Source organism: Solea senegalensis, linkage group LG5, assembly GCF_019176455.1.
Source record: "Solea senegalensis isolate Sse05_10M linkage group LG5, IFAPA_SoseM_1, whole genome shotgun sequence".
Classification (NCBI taxonomy): Eukaryota; Metazoa; Chordata; class Actinopteri; order Pleuronectiformes; family Soleidae; genus Solea; species Solea senegalensis.
The window spans coordinates 11,496,559-11,518,165 of record NC_058025.1 but is presented as its reverse complement, the minus strand read 5'-3'; the positions used below and the strand labels follow the sequence as shown (position 1 = coordinate 11,518,165).

The 21,607-nt window shown below is 41.3% G+C and overlaps 1 protein-coding gene across 1 annotated transcript in view; it reads right to left on the bottom strand.

Moving 5' to 3' along the window:
• The window catches only part of LOC122769435 (netrin receptor UNC5C-like), a 170,365-nt gene that overhangs the window by 36,778 nt on the left and 111,980 nt on the right, over nt 1–21,607 (bottom strand). The window contains exon 5 of the mRNA XM_044025955.1: nt 619–799. Within this exon, the coding sequence (XP_043881890.1) occupies nt 619–799 (181 nt within the window). The remainder of the gene's footprint in view (nt 1–618; nt 800–21,607) is intronic.

Below are 21,607 nucleotides of genomic sequence, written 5' to 3'. Positions count from 1 at the left end.
TGCGGCGTTATTCTTGATTCAAACACTCTTCGAAGTGGATCAAGCCACTGCCGCTGTATCTGAGAGGAGCGCCGTTTGTGTGTGTGTGATACGCGTTTTTTCCCCCTGTACGTCGTGTCCTATCCTCTCATGTTAGGCTCACAGTTGGTAAAATGTAAAGAAAAAAAAAAAGAAAAAAAAAAGAGAATGCAAGCGATCCCTGTTTTTTATTCCAAAAAAGTTTTTCCTTTCGTGTCTTTTGTTAAAAACAGCACAGGGGAGCAATGATAAAATAAAAAACTGCATTTTTCACATATGTTGTACAAGCTTAAAGCACAGACAGTTGGAAAGCCCAAGCGCTGCCATTTAAAAGCGAAGGTGTGATTGGCGGATGTGAATTGGATGAGGTTAAGGACCATGTGGGAATATCAGGCCAATCACAAAGCGAGTGCGCTGGCATGGGAGCCGAGCTAATGTTATGTGGCAGATGGGTGCTGGCGTGGATGATCAGAGACACCGTCGGGTGGCTGTTGTCTGCATTTTTGAAATACGTCCAAATATTCAACATATGAAAACACCGATAACGTCCCGACAATGATGGATCTGAGTGACAAGGTTACACAAAGACACAACGCTTACCGTAAACAATGACAGTTGCTGTAGTGCTTCTTCTTTTGGCGACGATGTTCTTGGCCACACACGTGTAGTTGGCCGTGTCGGACAGACGCGCCTGCTTGATGATCAAGTTGTGGTCGATGGTGATGTAAAAGTTTCTGTCCTCTGCCGGGTCGATTATCTCTTCATTCTTCAACCACTCCACCTGGGACACAACGACAGAGGGAAACAAGGTCAGTGTGAAGGTTTCTCTACAACCTCTGAAGTACAAGCACAGACATTCAGACACATGAACACCTCCGTTAAAGAAACATGTCAAACTAAAAGCTGTCAGTGGCACAAACCACCAGCGCCACTGCCAGAGGAGACAGTACGTATCTTGTAGGCATGCACCACATTTGTTAATTCTGCACTGTTGTTTTTGTCTTTTAGCATCTGCCAAAGGGACTAGTAATCTACTAACCTGGGCACTATTACATATGTATTATATACTTATGTCCACAACTGTCGCTTTTTACATAAGTAAATAACCAACGAGCTAAAGAGCAAATGTCCGAGTATGGGTTCACTTTTAATGAATCTGTACCAAATTTCGGTCTGGGAGAGAAAGCGCGGGAATGTGAGAGCAACACATCGCGAGGCTGCGAGAGCGCGACAGCAATAATGGCGAGCTGAAAGCGGTCGAGAGTGTGGCTGCATGGCACACGATTAGTCGCAGACGCCGTTCAATGTAATATCCGCGAAACACCTCAAACCTGATGAAATACAAACACAGGATCATGGAAACAACTCCTGCATCAGCTACCAACGCTAGCAGTGCTACTACTACCGAAGCCAGAAACATGAATCCACCTCATCGACACGCTCAGGTAATTGTCCGCTCACTAACTAGGTGAACAGGTAGTTGGAAATAACGTGATCTTTTTTTAAGCTTCATAATAAAAAAGTGAAACTGAGAAGTGTAGACTTTGTTTTACAACATTTTAAAAGTACCAAACTAAGGCACCGACTTCCAGATATCGGTACCGAATCGGTTGAATTATGAACGGTACCCAACCCTAGTAAAGACACTATACAGTAGAGGTACATGTCTCATCTGATTGGAGTGAGCAGGTTTCTCCCCGAAGCCAAAAACAAATGAAACCAGATAAACAATTTTTCATCTGAAGTCTCTGCTTGGAACAAACACAACAGACGTTGCCAGGTGAAGGAAAATTAAGATCAACGTCATAATCTTGTTTCACAACTAATCCATGCTGAAAGCAGTGCCTGACAAAAGGAGAAGGGGTGGGGTATAATAGATTTCCCTAAATGTCTGTCTAAAAGAGTCCAACTGTGAGAGTGAAAGAGGCAAAGAATAATAACCCAGTTTTTCTACCTTTCCCGACGACGACAACAACAACAAAAAGAAAAATGGGATTGAAGGACTCAAAACAAGACGCTGTAGTAATCTTGTTTCTCAAGGCTCCACTCAGAGAATTAACAGAAGCATGCAAATGGCTCTGTAGTGACCGCTCTTCTCATACTAGAGAGCAAATGTTTGAAGTAACATACGATAATAACATTAACAGTAACAACATGTATCCGGGTAGATTTCATGTGTTTCAATCACTGACACGACAGGGAAGCAGTCCGAGCAACAAGTCAACACAAATCACACAGCTGTGATCTCCCTCGTCATAAGTGAACCGCGGGACGTCAGTGCGGAAAAGAAAAATGTCCCCAACATATGCTTTCACAAGATACTTTAGGTGAAGGGTAGGACAGTGGGGAACTGCCCTGTTTATGAGCCTAATCACATTTCCTGAGTGCTGTATTTACTGGTGCAAACCCTCATAAATTCAGCATGTCCGAGCTTTACGGCGGGCCCATAAATGTCTGAGCCACGTTGTTTAATTTCCTCCTCCCATCGCATTAGAGAATGGAAATCTCAGATGTAGAGAGGAGAGAGGAAAATACTGCGTTATTCTTGAGTTTACTGCGCGCTGAAACTCAGCTGTCGTTCTCCCCTGCCCGCAGTCGCTCCACCTGCCTCTGCTCCTCTGTCCGATCGCCAGAGATTCCCGAGCAAACCTCGGTCAGGCGGCTTTACTGTAGCTCTGAATTCTCTTAAATCAGACACCGTGTGACCTTTTACTTTTTGATTACAAAGTAAAGGTTAGACGAGAGGAAAAAAGAAAAGAACAAGATTGGAACATATATATGTGTGTGTGTGTGTGTATCAACTTTCTTCATCCACTAATCCTGCATAGTCTGTCCGCCTATTCCCACAGTATCTGTTTGTTTCATATTTAATTTATTGATTCAACTGCACCAATTTACTTCCCTCCCTCGCGCTGCCGCTTCCTTACTTTAAACATCATTAACTTACTGTCAGTCAACAAACAGTAGTGAGGACAAACATGTCGACGTTCTTCTAAAAAAGCAATTTCTAATTAACCCGTGGGACCACCTGCTTTATAATGCTATAATGCTTACCTTGACGATTTCTACCGCTACGTGGGAAAAATTTCACCTTTTTTTTTTTTACACCACTGAAAAAGCAAATATTTAATGTCATTAAAATGGTAAATATTAAAACCAATAGATGTGATCAAAAGTGACTTGTTTGTGCAGCCAGTCTAGTATACAATAAAAGAAATACTCATACAAACCTTTTTTAGATAAGAGTGGTGGGCTGATTATGCTCTAAAAGCGGCAGCGGTGTTTGATGACGCCCGTATGTGAGACTGACGCGTGTCGAGCTGGACTCAGACAAAGACCACATGTGGTGACTATATGACCACTGCCACCGCATCATTAGCCACAGCTGGTGTGGCTGATTGGATAAAGCATACGCCAGAGGAAAATGTAAATGTGTTATTTTAACTCTTTACCCCCGTGGTCTCCTCTCTTTTGCCTTCCAAACACACGCACGTACAATCTGGTTTATTTATTTCTCTTTTCCAAGAGATAATCTTTTTTTTTTCCAGTCAATTAAAAACTCACTTTGTTCATGTTTTCTTCGGCTCTGTCCTTGGGCTACTAAATATAATATATATATGTACTTGGTTGTAGTGGCAAGATATTGCAAATTACTGCGTGTGTGTGTGTGTGTGTGTGTGTGTGTGTAGGGAGCAGCGCCACATTAAAATATGTAAATACCCCTTTATGTTGTCTTAGTCGCAACTTTAGGGAGATGTTTCATCTCGAGCTGCAGAATATAAAGACAGTCACAGCATGAAAGTGTAAAGTCTTCTGCCGTCTATTGAGATATGCATCTTTACGTGGCCGTGAAACAAAAGCTTTGGTACATGCTGTGCAAGATAAAAGTACGCCAAGATATAGAGATACTTTTTTGCCCTGGAGAGCAGCATTAAGTCTTTTAAAAACACAATGTTGTTGTGTTGTCACTGTATATCTGCTACCAAGAGCGGGAACCTCACAGTCTCACTGAGAAACACAGTATAAATCTTGCACAAGCCCAAACCCATGGCAGACCACACCACAGAGCAAGAAGTGCGATAACAACGTAAACAATATCTATGACAAAAACGCTGAAATACGACATGCTTTGTAGAGCCACGACAAAGACTCTCATATGGGATTGATAACGTGCAGAGATGCGCGGGTGTGTGTGTGTGTGTGTGTGAGTGTGTGTGTGTGTGTGTGTGTGTGGGCCGGAATCTACCACTGAATCACAATATTCATTTATTTCTTCTCCAAGTAGTAGCAGGCTACAGATACAAGATGGTGTAATACAGTATTGTCTACAGTTATAATAAAACTCTGCAAGTATACAATAAGAATCTGGCTGTACTGCATGTGTGTGTGTGTGTGTGTGTGTGTGTGTGTGTGTGTGTGTATAAGAACATAAATCACTTCATCACCGAGGATTATCCCCTTGATTATAACTATATTATTTAGATCCCTGTAAGACCACAGATGAGTGGGTTAAAGAGCTCTCATATGTTACCTTTGTGTGGGTGGGGACTGAGTGTGTGTGCGCGTGCACCGTGCGCCTGCCAATATTTTAATAATCCCAGCTCTCTACACGCCACCCACTCCCACTTCACGGCAAACTGAGGGCAAGGTGTTGGACATCAGAGCAGAGACAGAGAGAGAGACAGAGAGACACTAAGAATGCACAAGACATACAAGGACATGGAAACTGTTTAAATACTCTCTTTCTGTATTTGTGGAGGAAAAAGCCACACTTTTATATTCCCAGTGCAATCAGTGTGTTTTTAAATCTGTGAATCAATATGGCGCATCCTACTCTGAATCATCATCCTCGGAGGAATTAGTCAGAGGAAGAAACAACATGATGAAATGTTGATTCATTGCAATAAAGAGAGAGTTTTAAAGGAAATGCAATTGCCAGCTGTAGGCAAGCAAATAGCTTTGGCTGACATTAAATAAAAGGTTATGATTTTAAAATAAACGTTACATTTAGAACAATGAATTGTTGGATGTTTGACGAGGGCCGGGTGCTTTGAAATCGGGACGTGTGATACCACTTTTTAAACTGTCCAACGCAGCGATCAATAACCAATATCGGTCAGATATTGTTGTTTTTTTTGTTGTTTTTTTTTTACATCTTTTTAACGGCAGAGCTTTTATCAACACATTTGCGCTGATGTACTTACCAGCCAGAGCCATAACCAGCCATTTCAAAAACATAATGTGCCAACTGTTTAACAAATACTCTGCTCCTATAAAGAAGAAATAAAACAGGCCACGTTTTTATAGTCTGTGCTGAGTGAAACGTTCTCTCTTTTTTTCAAAGTTGTTTGATTGTGTCAGAAACCCCACCCCCCCAACCACACACACACTCAGTATTACGTCGACTCATACTACTACTACTTTGCAAGCCTAAACACATGATTCATACTTTCATCCTTTGCTTCGTGCTGTAGTGTATTACAGAAGCAAATACTCCTCTGGGCTGCCTTTAGACAGGGATTTTTCAGTATGAATGAGTGACTTTTTCTTTTTATGCACTCTCTTTTTAAGAAGCAAATAAAATATTGATTTAATCATTCAAAAATATTGATTTATTTGAAAATACACTAACACACAAAGAGCTGAATCAAGCCGTGCAGGTCAGTGTGACGCATCGATTACATCCTACGATAATCTTTCGATAGGTTTGCAAGTTCCACCTGAAACACTTTCCCAACCACGCACACCTGCACGCACGAGCAGATGTGCCACATGTGTAATTGGCTCTGACTGGCAGCGAGAGAGTCATCATTGTAATTGGGAAGCTTGTCTCCATTATCAAAGTCTCACACATGCACATATGTTCACACATACATTATAAGAGAGGTGCGCGCACACGCATGCGCGCACAAACCCTCAGTCAAGCCAAGACACAGATAAACAAAACGGGAGACAAGCGGTACATAAAAGGAGGAGGGCAGGAAACAAACGGAAAGAGAGAGTGCAGATGAGTGAGGGTGAGAGGAAGACAAAGGAGTGATTAAGAATTATGAAGGACAATCGTTGAGTGACAGTACGCAGGAGACACAGAGAGCAGGTGAATGAAAGAAAAAAAACAAATTTCGAGTGAGTGAGGACGACAGAAAGCGAATGAAAGACGAGTGTTGGCAGAGCAGATCATCCATCTTTCTCTTCCGCTGCCATCAGCTTTCTTGGCACAGACCCAGACAATTGGTTATGACTGCCTGTGTATTTTTATCAAACAATAATACCACCAGATGCCACAGACACCTACATAATAAACACAGCGACACATCAACCCACCTCCCAATGTGTAGCTAATAAGAATAGTAATCAAGCTATTCATTAGTGCAGTAACAAAGGCTATTACTGCATAATCAACAATCTTCCAACTCAATCGAGGAAAGCTAATAGAAATTTAATCCAACGGCGCACACAAATATGGTGAGGCCTGTGTGTGTGTGTGTGTGTGTGTGTGTTGATATTAGACAAAACAATTAGCCCATTGTAATAAGATGAACAAAAAGGACTTTGTTGTTTCAGACAATCACGGAGGGAGTAACCGCCACGCACAAAAACAACAAAAAACCATTTGTCTTAAATGGCTTCCCTGCACAATCAAACAAAGCACTTCAACCCGAATCAGTGTCTGAAAAAAATCAGACCAAGTAACGATTGTGTCCTTTTTACACTCCTCATTGGTGGTGGGTCCCCACATTCAAACACACGAGCAGACCACTTGGAAGTGGAGTGGTGCACCTGTGGTGGAAGTCACTGACCCCTGCTGCACACAACGTGTACACAGATCAAAGCAGAGAACTGTGATTTTCAGGCCAATTCTTTTAGTGAATGGGACTGCAATAATCACCAACGACTCCCGAGTGTCAGCTGAGCTGCAGGAATCATTCCTGCTCATGGTAATCCTATTTTTTGATGATAAATCTGTAATATTTGTTCCCTCATACGGAAGATCTTACATGTAATAATAATAAAAAAGTATATGAGTATATTTCCATATATGAATGACACATGAGATCTGCTCATGTTGTCTTTTTCCCAGAATGACAACTATGTTAGTGTGGGAACTGTGTTTTTTCCTCTTTATTGACATTTTAACTATCACATATACTATTATTATATTTCTGCTCTACTGTTTATTATTGTGTTTACTTTCTGTGTGGTATAGCTTTGTTCTTCTCTTGCGACGCCACTTCACTGGTACCTCTACAACTGCCGATTGGTTCCGCTTGGTTGCCAGCAAAACAACCCATCCTTCCTTTACTAAACCCACTGTTTGTTGCATTGTTGCAGCAGCACAGATGGTATCAACGGTAATAAATACAACACAACAGGCATTATTAACAACTCGGCACATGAGTAGACAGAAAGCATGATCACCATTTATACAGTGTAAACATTGTAGAGGATTTGCACATTACTGGATTAACAGGACCCAGTTAAAGCACTGCACAGGAACATCTGGGACGGAAATGACAGTCCCCATTTGAGTTGCCATCACACACACACACACAAGCACACACACACTAAATATGAGGTCATCTCTCAATCAAAAGTCAGAGACCAAAAAAAAACCAGCCACATATGAAATGGATTCGATTCAGTTTGAGTGTCAATGTTCAGAAACGGTTGTTAAAAGTAGCCAGATCTTGCCATTAAATGATACTAATTGTGTAAAAATGGGCTCAGACATAGCGTTACCTACAGTATATCCATGCCATTTCACATCATTGACTTAATTGGCCATATGTCCTTGTGTTTCTGTCTGCGTCCCCACTTGGGAGGTGATTAGGACAATCCTGCTGCCCACTGCTGCTGTGGGGAATTTACAACAGCCACCAACACCACTACAATGCAATACATGCCAAGACTGGGCAGGTTACAATAAGGTGTGTGTGTGTGTGTGTGTGTGTGTGTGTGTGTGTGTGTGCGTGCGTGCGTATGCCAGCATGGGATTTCAGAGGCTCTGACAGCTTAATTAACTAGACCCAAGCAAGTGACATAAAGACCCAATTAACCACAGTGACATAACTGGGGCGCCGCTGACAAAAAAAAATTCCCACCCTGATGTTCAAAAGATAAAAACAAGAAAAGAAAAGAAGAAAGAAAGACAAAATGAACTGTTTTTTTTTAGTTAATCTCAAAATAATTATATTTATCTGAAATCAATGAAGACCATTTAATGTGCGATGGCAGTACACTGGACAATTACGATTCACAATCAACTGAAGCCAACTATTTCGCAGGCACTTTGTTTGTACAGAAAGTTGTCTTGCACAGACGTGTCACGCTGTATGGAGAAAATTAAAAGAAAAGAAAACCAGGAACAATATCTTATTAATAAAGTGTTCAAAGTAATGAAAATACAAAAAAATTACAAAAAAATACAAAAAAAACAGGCGGTAATTAGTGGACGTTTAAATGTGTGGGCAGAGGAGAAGAGACTTTCACGATGCCCTCTAGGAGAACGAGGACTTCTGTTAAAATGTAGCTGGGCACAGACAGTATACACCGGAGAAAGAATCCCCATTGTGCAGCAGAGTGTGAGGAATAGCAGAGTGTTCTCCAAGGTGTCCTACACAGACAGAACTGGGACACAGGAGGACACCCAGTTGGACTGGGACGGTCCTACAGACGGCTATTTATAACCGACTTATTCCCCTGCACCTACGTATATGTCCACTAAATGATGCACGGCACGCGCGTACGGATACGATGCCGTGAGTTGCGCTCGTGAATGTGACCCTAAACAGCAGAGTTATTCATAATAGATAATGATAACGCAGCACTTGTCTTTTTCGCCAGACTCAGCACATGTGCTTACCTGTGAACTAAAATAAAAGCCGCAAAGTTAATGGTTTGCTCTTTGTGACGCAGGTTTATAAGTGATGCGCGAGAGAACAGGACAACGGGAGAAAAGAGAAATAAGTCGCAGCAGGTGGAATGAGGGAGGGATGAGGAGAGGAGAAAACAAAGACGTTGCTCAGCACTAAAAGAGGTCACAGATGTGCTGAACAGAAAGCACACACACACACACACACACACACACACACGGATACCTCTGAGATTTAACACAGGTGCAGATGCTTCACAGTGATCTATTAGACTCACCCTCTCATGTCGACATTCAAGAGAGGAGAGAGACTGAGAGAGAGGGAAAGATGGATGGGGAACAATCTCAAGAGAGGGTTCGGCTAGAGAAAAGGTATTTCCAAGGCAACAGCAAAGGAGGGAGAGGGAGAGTTAGGGAGGCAGTGATTATAGTGTAGGAGGATGAGGAAACAGCGAGAGCAGGCGAGGTGCAGATATCTACGGGTGATCCATTAAAGCCAACCCGACAATGTCAACCAGGGACAGGAATCAAGTGAGGAAAAGAAAGAGGGGGAGAGAGAGGAAGTCGGGAATGGAAAGGTAATGAGGAGGTCGGGGAGAGAACAATTTGGAACTTCCATACTTCGTCCATAATTAGGGAGAGAAAGATAGAGGGGAAAGCAGAAGGAAACCGGGGGAACAGAGGCTAGATGGGGAAGGTAATTCTTTCTGGCAAACACTTGGGAAAACTTGAGAAAGAAATGTGAGGAATGTAAGGGAGAGAGGCAAAGAGAAAATTAGCAAAGGACGGAAGAAAGTTGATGATAGACGCTGCAGGTGTGCGGTGAGTGACGGATGCACACGCTTAAGAGTGGAAAGACCGTGAGAAAAAAGGTAAGATGGAGAGCACAGCTGGAAAAGTAAGTGTTCCGCCGGCGAGAGCTGGTGTGGGATGTCGACGCCTTCCATTACCAAGTGTCATATTTACATCGGACATTAAAAGGCATTTTTGGGTGATTGGACTCTGGACAACTGATTAATGCTTGACCACAATAAATACACTCGAGTACAGACTGTGGTCAGATCTGTGAGACAAGCGCTCAAGCTGGTTCCGGAAACATTAAACACATTAGTGTTAATAATGCAGCTAAGAATCATGTTGATGGAGAAGACAAAACGTGGAGCATCACGGAAGTGTTTAAAACCTGCTTCTGTTCTTCTACAATTGTGATGGACGTGCACAAACAATCAGCGTGTCAGCAATCACATTGATGGTGGACGGTGACAACATGTAAAAAAACCAAAACAAGTTAAAACCATATCATATTTGCATGTGGGCACACAATTTCAATAAAAGGTAATAAAAACAGACAAATAAAGAAAACACAGGCATCAAACAGTAAAACCTCCTGCGTAAATATGGTAAAAAAGGAGTTTTGTATTTGTAATGTAACACCACAGGCGCGATAATGCGAAGCCGTGAGCTCCGAGCGCAGACAAACAAGAAGTCGGAGAGCTTTGAAGTGACAAATCACGGAGGCATGAAGACAGCCAGGTGACGTCGTTGGCACACAGAGCTCCGACGATGACGGCGATGACAGTTTGGGGTGAGAGTGTGAAATGAGACCCTGGGCTCAAATCATTTGAGGAAGAACGCAGGAGGAAAAACATCTAAATCCACTCAACAGCTCATCGGGGGGACATTTCCCCCAAATAGACATTGACCTAGTAACAGCTGGGATCAGGATCAGCACCTCAAGTATCACCAGGAGAAGTTTACAAGTCAAACACTCTCTACGTGTGACAGAGCCGATGAAGTTTCAAAGATTAAACTTCACCCATTTTAATATCGCCTGCTGTACTTTTTGTTCTCGCCTAATCTGCACAGCCGGGGTATATTTGCTGCGGAGGTATACACTGTACTTGAGTAGGTAGAAGTCAACTATGAGCGCACAAAAGGAGTGAATCTACAAATGGTATATCATAAAGAATTCACTTTGAGACTGAGAACCTTCACAGACACATATTGTTGGATTTTCGTTGAGTTTCTACATGCAGTGCAAGACTTTCCCGTTTGCTGTGAGCTCGTGTTGAAATGATTGGCAGGCTGTTAAATTATGGAGCCGCCTCGTGCACGCACGGTTACGGGTCAGCGCAGTAAAAGTGTTCGAGCCCTCGGTATCAGTGTCTCCGCTGCGTTCCTTATTTCTCTGGACGGCGATGTGTTTTGCCGTTCGTGCTGAACTTTCCAGTTTACTAAGTACTTTAACATCACTAATGGCAACAACAGAAAACAGAGCGATGAGGGAAGGACAGGAGAGGCAAGTGAGGATTGGTGGGGATACAATGAGAACAATGGGAATGTGCCAGTAATGTCTCACTCTTGTAAAAATAGAGGTGTTTCCTATTTTAAAGATTTACATTCATTGTGAAATTCAACTTTCTGCCAGCGGTTTAATGCTGCCTTCACGTGCTATCGGAATTGTGGTAAATATGACTTCCCGATGCACATGAACGAAATGAAGATTTGTCACAAATGGTAAATAATTCCTTTATTATAATTATTAAACTATAATTCTAATAATAATTGTAGTATTTAATTAATTTTATTTTTTATCATTATTTATTTATTTATTTTATTATTATTTTTATATATTTATTATTTATTTAATCCAGCACCCCCCATGACCCTCATGTAGAGGATAGATGGATGGATATAGTTTTACCCAAGAAGCAGGTAAGAGTAAACCATGTGTCAGCCATCAGCACTTGAACGTAACACACCCGCAGTTCCGATGTCACAAATGGGAAGTATCATCTTTCCCGTAGCACGTGGAGGCAGCATAAGCCATTACAGGCTTAGTGATCAAATCCAAACTTCTCAACAAGGTCACAGGAAAGGTCCGTAATTATAATTCCTCAATTATTCTTATTTAAGAATAATCAGGCATATCAATTAGGCAAATCAAAAGCTAATGGGAAAAAAAGTAATCGATTTTTATGGGAAAATTAACAATATACAAAACTCTCGATTTGCGAGGCAAATATTTCAGATTTTTTGCTGTTGTTTATGAGTGTGTGTGTGTGTGTGTGTGTGTGTGTGTATCAGAGATGACTAGTGTATAGCGTAGGAGCGCTGATGACACTCCGTAATTATTAAAGCATGAAGAGGCTCTGAGCCGATTGGGGACATGCTAATCCTTTTTAATTGACTCTCCAGCTCGACAGTGATATTAAACCCACCCAATAACAAAATCAGCTTTGCTTTATTAGCTGGCTCAGCTGAACTACTAAAGACCTTCTTGTTTGTTAGTGTTGCAATCAGTTGAAGAACATATATAGTTCATGATTCCCTCCCGTCTAATGGCAAATTTCATTGCAAATGCAGACCAGTGAACGTAGTCAGGGCACAATGTGTGAGGTGAAGATAAGTGTGAAATATTTCAACATGATTTGATGTCATTTCCGATCTCCTTTTAAAACATTTACACCGGGAAGGGAAATTATCCTTCCCAGACTTTAAATGAAAGTGTCACTTGCCTAACCCACACCTTGTGTTGGGACTGTAGGAATAATCGTTTAGAAAATGGTTTCCTGCAGAGAATTCACTTTTGATGACTGAGCTGTAAAACAGAATATGAAGGGAATGCAACCAGCTGTGTTCAAAGCTGAATATGGCCAGTCATTAACACTGTCCAGCAGGGTTGCAGGTAATACTTTACGAAGCATAAGAGTACTCACATTAACTTTTTGATGTAGTGACTAATCAAACATGTTTGGTCCAAAATGAGTGCATAGTTTTTCAAAATCCTAATCTGTTACTTTTACTATTTTTACCATTAATTCATGCATATTTTAGCCACAAGAAAATTAAATGTGCTCCATTTCTGTTTGTCATCCTGCCTGACTGTCCTCGAATTACGTGGGAGCTGAGCTCCCATTAAAAGGGCTCGGGCTCCCATGAAGGTAGTCAAATACATCTGTGGGGGGTGTCGTTAAAATATAACCAAAAACCAAGGGTGTAGGTTTGCGTATGGGCCATATTTGGAGAAAGCCAGGTTGTCCCTACTAATATTGGAGACAGGGCAATGTGTATGCGTGCGCAAATGCTATGAGCTAGCGGATTTTACGAGCATCAGTGAATGCATCACAATGACTGCACTTTGTTGTCGCGACCTAACCGACTGTGCCCGTCCTGTACGTGTCTATATTTTGTTATCATTTGACAACAGAAGATCCACGAAGATCCGATTACAATTCAAACCCTGCTGTCAGACAGGCAGGGTTCGACAGAGAGTCACCTGTCTGTCTGCCTGCATGTGTCTGGCAGTTTAGTCGACAAGAGGGCAGAACAGAAAACGTTAGCTTTGTGGAAGTATCATTGTAAAATTGAAGTTGTTTATTACTTTTAACCCAGCTATGTTGTGAGGGAGACCGATAAAGAATTCAACTGTGGAGTTTTGTGCTTTGCAAAAGATGATCAATGAAATTACCATGACACGTATCAAAGCAGGATGGAATGGTGGAAGTGAATTCTTTTGGGAATTTTTGGAACTTGTAAACAGCCAACAATAAGAGATTTATGGTAATGATAGACAGTGACTGGGTTGAGTCTTCTATAACCACTGCCTGCAGTTGAGTGATTGACAGAATTGGCGATTAAATCCAGGAGACACAAACATCACATACAAAACTAACAAATTAGAGTTGGGGAAATTAAAACTCTCCAACAACAGCTGTTAATGATGATATACTGGCTCTGGCCAATACCACATATTGAAAAGATTACTTAAAATAGCAGTGATTTTAAGATTTTTACTGCCAAATAAATTTGCAGCATCATTAGGACCACCATGATCAGCATATTGTACCTTAATGGTCCCCACAGAACTACAGGAGCGTCTTATTTTTAAGTGCTGTGCACTGGCCTCTGCTCACAGGTCACGATGAAGTAGCCTGCGCAGCCATCTATCTTTGAAAGAATTATGCTTCTAAAATCAGCACAACATCAATAGCACCAAGTGCTTCTTGGCAGAGTCTTTGATAAGCTAACGTTTCAATAGAATTCTAGAGTGTAAGCAGTATTGTGGTTAATACAGCTCAGCAAAAACAGAGTAGTCTTATTTCATTTCACACCACCAAACCCATTTTAAATACCATTAAATGGAAGAGAGCATCGCAGATGACATTTGCTGTGAGGGCTGAAATAGCTAAACTCTTCCCCCTTGTGTGAAAACTTCCAAATAAATATCTGTTTTGGGTGATTTATAACTAATTCCGTGCCTGCTTTCTGAATTCAGTGTTACACCAGAAGAGAAAATAAGGTAGGATGGACGAAAGTGAAAAGCGAAAATGAGCAACAAATATATAGATTTTATGTCTGAGAAAAATGAGACAGTGGGCCAGAGCATTACATGGCAGCAATAATATTTTTTTATAATAACACAGACGATCAAGATCATTAAAAGCATCCTCTCTTCACCTCAGATCGTCACACTCTGGTCTCTTAAATACATTCTTTATTGCAAATAAACCAAGTATAAGTTTCACTCAGATTATTTCGCTTGTTCAAACCCTATGAACATTTGACACATTGTTTAATTTTTCATCTGGTCCAGTTCTCGTTCACAAAGGGAAATCTCAAATGCATTATAAATGTGAACAGAAGTCATGTGATTAGAAATACCACTCAGGTATTGGTCCGATAATAAACCCGTCGGTTAATGTTCATCTGCGCCGCAGCTCTGGTGATGAAAAGCACCAGCGGAGCGGCTACAGCCTCGGTGTTGTCATCCACATTCTCCAGTGAGCACTGAAAAGTCATAACAGAGTCTGAGGACATAAACGGTGGATATCTACAAGGTCTTGGAGGCACCAACTCTTCCCCCTCCGCAGGTAAGCCAGTGCATTTAGCCGAGCTAGTGACGTTAGCCTGGGGCGACGCAAAATTGCTGCTGTTTCTCACCCGTGAGTAAGACTTTGTGGTGACTATGCTTAGCTAAAGCCGTGTTTACACTGAGGGGAATGGTTCTACTACTACGGTTTGCATTTCCATTAGGAATAGTACAACCATTCCATTTTTCAGTACCATTCCCTTGGGGTACCTGAGTAATGGTACCGTCCGGGTGGAGCTAGACCAGCTCCATTTACGACAGTGAGATGATTGGGGCGAAAGAGAAGACGTTTCTTCAACGCCAACGGTCTATTCTCATACAAAGCTTGACGTAAAACAGAAAAAAGGGAGCTGCTGGATGTCCTCCATTGTTGTCAGTTGTGTTGCTGTTTGTTGTTGTCGCACCGGGGTGAATGGACCAGGGTTCGATTGAACCGCACTAAACCAGGCTGCTGTGAACACACCCTCAGTCGTTATGGTACCACTCCACGGACCAAAACAACCTGTATCTGTATCTTAATTTGAATGTGAATGCATTCTGATTGTCCTTATGTATGTGTTTTATTCTTGATTGATTGATAATGTTCTACAATCACAACACTGCAGTTGAATATTACAACTCCTCCTTTGGTAGCTCACTTAAAATATAATTGAATAGGGACTTACAGTAGATAAAAAGCAATCAATTGGTGGCACTCATTTTAAGCCGGGGCTTATTAGACTTTCTCAGTTTTTCTTCCAAATATTCTAGTAAATAAGAATCTCATTTTATACGACAACTCTTGCCAGAAGTACAACTGAGGACAATATCGAGGTACGACACTGTTCTATCCTTTGAATGTCCTTTGCATTGAACGCGGAGTCTACAGGCAACAGGAATCCTTTTGTGATTCTCAATAACTTATGTGGTCTCACAACTTATAAGACTTGACAGAACGGAACAGACTTTTGTTGTTTGACACTGTCGCAGGCCGTGTCAAAACACTGTGCCCATTCATCCGCGACAACACTGTCAGGCCTGCCGAGGGCAGCATGGGTAGCTGACTGACAACGCAGTACACTCGACACTGTCATGTCACCATCAATCCACAGCTTTGTCTTAGAACTGTGTCAGGAAAGATGAGGGGGGTGAGGAAAACTGAGATCGTGATGGCAAGCGACAAGGTGAAAAAAGAGAAGTCAACAAATAGGGTGAGAAAAACAAAAGACAATGAAAACGAAGGAACACACCAGCGTGGATTCAACGCGGTCAGCGTTTGCGATAGCATCATGTCTGGCATGCAATTAAAATGGGTTAAATTTAAAGGAGTACGACTCTATGGTTTTCTAAAAGCCTTTGAATAGGTAATGAAAGGGAGGAAAGGAGGTTTGCAGACACTCAACCCTCAGCATACCACAGACAAAGAGAACAAAGGCGTCGTTTCAAAACAGACTCAAACCTCAGACCACAGAGAACTCAAACTATATGATCACTGGCCTGGGTACTTCCTGAGGAGGGAAGAAAATAATGCTGGGTGCGTCATCAGTTAGGAAACAAAACACAGAGCATCTATATGTAATGGGATGATTCCCTCTTTGACATGTGATTGATAGTTTTCTTTAAAAAAAAAAAAGATGATTATCATAATAGCCTGAATGTACCGTTAGTACTTTGCAGTTACAGTCACTGTGAGGACAGACATAGCAAAACTAGACGCCATTGTGTGTGAACGCCAAAATAAATATCTGGGATTTGAATATTTATTTAAAAAAAAATGCCATGTGTGCAGTGTGAAATCAGCATCACACAAGAAAAACAAGACAGCCTGATTATTTTTGTTTTGATACTTTTTTTTTTGCAAATGAAATACATTTGAGTTGCTCCGTCTAGACAGAGTCAATGATTGGAACCAAATGAAACTCAACTGAGCAATAGACACAGACAGCGAAAACAGCTACTGCTGTGATTCTGCAAAGGAGACTCGGGGTGCATTTTTAAGGTGGTTATACAGAAATCCTGGCCTTTTTGAGGTAGTATACCTGCATATCACATATGACTACACCAATGCTATAAGCATATTTGTCTTTATCTTGAATTATCATCTCACATGTGACTGCTGCACACACACACAGGGAGCAGTGTACAGGAATAGGATTGCAAAGGGGCGGAAATATTCCAAATTGGAACCTGTCCATGGGAATTATGGGAATTAATGAAAATGAACTGGACATTTGGGATAATTCAAAGAAACTGAGTCATACGCCAACATAAATATAAAGATGTTGTTTTGTCATAAGCAGACATTTTTTTCAAAATGATACAATTAAAAAAAACACAGATTTATTTGTAAGCAGAACTTTATGAATGCTTAATTATTTCATCAAACAATCAATTCCTTCACTGAACAACAAAAAACATGAATGAACAACTAGAATATTTCTTACGTGTCCCCCTTCAAAATGTCTGATTAAAAATGTAAAATTAAAGCAGCTTTCCCCTCCCAAAAAAGTCTAATTAAACCTGTCCAATAAAAGCATTTTCCCCAAAGCTTCTCAAGCCTGGTTTCTGAATGTTCTGCATTTTTCTGCCAAATACTTCCTCTACTACTTTGTGAGCCCGTTGCGAACCTTTGAGTGTGTGTGTTCCCGGATAGTGACCAAATATCATCAAAACTTACTTGACTTTATGTAGTCCCTTGGCTCACATGTGTGGCTACAATAGATTGTACCTGTGTTGTGGGCTCAGAAAAGTAACTTTAGTAGTTCAGAGTTCTAGAAATCATTGTGCATGTAGTGGGCGTGGCCTCAATAGTATGCGATATGTCCCTGTGATTGAGGAATAGCATATTATACTCAACTGGATTCACATCAAATCTGAATGATCTGAAAAATGTCCAGTTTATTCCCATTAATTCCTGTTAATTTCCATGGAAAGGTTCCAACTTTTTGCAACCCCTATACAGAAAGACCTGGAATAGAATTCCCCCCGCCTCTATCTTTGGTTTTGACCACAACGTTATCCTTCCTTTAGTGTGAGATCGGGCAAGTGTGGATGGAGAACACAGGCTTTGCAGATTAATATTAGGGAAGTCGAAGCACAGACATATGATGCATTTGACCCAGAATCAAAAGATTCTGGGTCACATGTGCGATACACTGACTAAAGCCTGAATTTAGTGACACAGCTTACCGCTGAATGAACAGCCACACCAAGGCTCCTTAAATCACAGTTTACACTGTGTGTATATCTATTTGTGTGTGTGTGTGTGTGTGTGTGTGGTTGCAAGGAAGCTGCACACCTATTTGAAAATATAAAACAGATACAACAGAACGCACTGCTATCCTCCGCAAGAAGTGGAAAACTGACAGAGATAGCGCGCGAGAATGCATGAGCACATTCATGTCTTCATGTACAAACATGAGTAGATATGCTGATTATAATCCCTCACTGCTATCACCCGTATGCAACCACAATACATTACATACGCCGTCAAAGCTATCTCCCTCATCTGGTCCATTTGTAAATTACTGCACGGTGATAGACCATCAATACACGATTTTAATAATCTTAACACATTTTAATAATTCACCCGAGTAGGAATAAAAAAAGAAGAAGAGTTTGCCGACTAATCTGTGGATTACGGCGATGATTTCTGACAGAGGTTGAGGATGAAGGTAAATTGTGATGGGAGATGAGCCTTGGGGCTTACTTTCCAAGCTCAAAGAGGATTAAGGTAAGGGAAAGCAGCATTACATAAATTGTTTTTTTTTGTCCACAAACACACATAAATGCAAACACACACACACAGAATCACACAGGTATTCACACAATACAGACTTATTTCTCTATAAGGAGGGTCCAGGATAAAGAATGAATAATGACTTTAATCCCTCTGGTGCTGGGTTCACATCAATTAGGCCTAAGGACAGATCTAATGCTTTATTTGAAATAGTATATTTAGACCCGTTTTTGCATTATTCATTAACTAAAAAAATACAATAAAAAACAATAAAGCAACAATCATCTCAATAAAAAAGGTTTGCAATGCACTGTATCTGTGACTCTGGACACAGGAAGGGAGCTTGTCTAATTTGTCAGGTACTTTAATTCACGCTGTCACCTTCACCGTCAATTCAAGGCACTTCATTGGCACCAGAGTTAGAACCTGCAGACAAATCTGCAAGTGAACGTCACTGTAAGACACATTAACCACTGTGACTGCGGGGACTGAAATGCACTGTGTTTGCACGTCCGCGTCCGTGTGCCATGACAGGGTAAGGTAGCAGTGAGCCTTATGGCCACAACACACCACTGATGCCTTATGACAGAAGAGTCTGCCATGATTTGCATCACACACAGTCCTTCACAATCATCAAAACACTCACGCGTGTGTGTGTGTGTGTGTTCCTTTGAGGACCAAACAAAGCCTATAAACCATGTGAGGACATTTTCACTGGTCCCTACATTCTGTTGCACCTTAAAATTGCTGTTTATCGGTTAAGATATTTCAGATTAGGACTTTTAAGGACCTTTTTTTCGGACAATAACATTGACCTTGTAAGGACCAGTAGTCCACATAGAGACCAAAACCTGGTCTTAATGAGGCAGAACCTCGTGTATATTTATAAGGTTAGGGATAACGCGTTGTTTTAAGCTGTCCAAATGAATGAAGTCAGAGAGCTTTGCAAACCTGTGATATCGGCCATATCTGCAACATCAGGACCAAAAGAAACCTCTAAACCATGTGAAGACTTGTTGCACCTTAAAAGGACTGCTTTAGGAATAGGTCTTAGATTTATGTTTAATTCAGGGTTAGGTCAGGTTAGGGTTAGGTATTCAGTTGGGTAAGGTTAGGGTAAAGGGCTTTTCTGTAATAAACACTGACAGTCAGAACCAACTGTCCTTACAGGGACTAAAACCTGGTCCTAATGAGGCACTTCTGAGGAACTGGTTCAATTTAGGATTAAGATGTGAATTGTGCTTGGGTGAAGGTTATGGTTTGGCATAACATGTTGTTTTGTTTCGAATGTCGAGATGAATGAAAGTCATTCTTAAGAGGAATGACTGTGCAAAATCACATCAGGTGTGAAACTGCAACTTTGAGACCAGCAGTTGTTTGTGTGCCTTGTTAAAAAAAAAAAAAAATCTCTTTGTTTCTTATTTAATCAATCAATTGATCAAACTGAATCTCTATAGCACTTTTAATTCACATCTTCGGACGTGAGAAACTACCCTGAGCCGGACAATGTATGGATTGAACGTGATTATTCATCCAAGTGAACAACTTGTACTAATTTAGGGTGTAGATTGAGTAGTTAAGAATGTGACAGCAACTTGACCAGGCTCCAGACACATATCCAGTTACTGTCTGAGTTGTGTGTGTGTGTGTGTGTGTGTGTGTGTGTAAAAAGAGAGAGAGCAAGAGAGTGAGAGAGAGAGGGAGATGTGGAGGGCCTGTCACCACACACTGATGTGTGTATTTTGTTGCAGCTGGGGTAATCACTCACAGAGACAGACACAGACTGCGACACACAAATATTCAATACACACCCACACACACACACACCTGCTTTGCACAGTCCATTGACTTTGCTTGGCCTCTGGGATCATTTGATCCGACTCGAGGTTTTAAGACGACTTGACAACAAATCTCACAGCATTTGTAGTAAAAAAATATAAAGTGATGCAGAGGGCGGATGAGGTCTACATATCACACAGCCACTACGTTTAAAGGTTGTTTATACGGAATCTAATGCACAAGAGCCAAAAGTCAGCATTCTCTTGACCACGGCCGTCATAGGGAGACACCAGTCTCTCTGCAAGTCGATGGCAAAATGAGTCTACTTCTCACTTGATTTATGAAGTCGTTAAACATCGTCCTGACTTTAATTATTCAATGAAATGGAACGAAAAGGCATATCATGGCGGTGGTGTGACTGACAGTGAATATCATACACAGTGACTCACTGGTCGCCACATTCTGATCCGCCCGTCACGTCTTCCCCTGCTTCACTCTCCAAATTCGCTTCCAAAACCTAAGACCGCACAGCGTCATGTACGGAGCCCAAGAGAGAACAGTGGGTGACATCACCACAGATCTGCTGGGGTCTATTCACGTAGATTACCTCAGGCCAGAAAACAAGAATGGAAAGTTTCCAAAAAAATCCACACTAATAAAAGAATAACAATATTAGAACGCCTGATTCAAAATCAAATTAAGCCAAACTCATTTCCATACCATTGATAGTGAACAATGGCTGCCCTTGCAGCAAACTCTCTAAATGCAGCATTTGTGTCCATGTTCCCCTTGTCCTCTTCAACAGCTTTTAGAGCTTTTCTACCACAGTCTTAACAGATTCAGAGGTTTCATAAGCATTTCACAATGTTGGAAGTTTTTATGACTTGACAGAGAAAATGAAATAATTGCCTGTTGTTGTATACAGGATCTCTTTGCCATGTCAGCTTGGTTTGACCCTGGTCTCTCAAGGCTAACTGTTGTGCAGCACCTGAAATGACCCCTGGCTAATTTGTCCCTTAGTGTTGTTGTCACAGTCTGTAGTCTGTGTGTGTGTGTGTATTTGTTAGCTTTTAAAGACTGTTTTTTGGCACAAACATTGACCACTAATCCTCATGGAGACCAAAACCTGCTCCTAATGAGGCAGAACCTCATGTATATTTCGGTTTAAGAATTGTGTTAAGGTTAAGGATATGCTTCGTTTTAACCCTTTAACACCAAGCGCATCTCAGGTGACACATTTGCACAAGGGCAATTTGCATTACCGTAAATTGTGCGGTTTCTGAAAGCAGAGACGTTGCTACCCTTATTACGGTATTTATTTATTTTTGGCGCTGTTGCAGGCGAATCA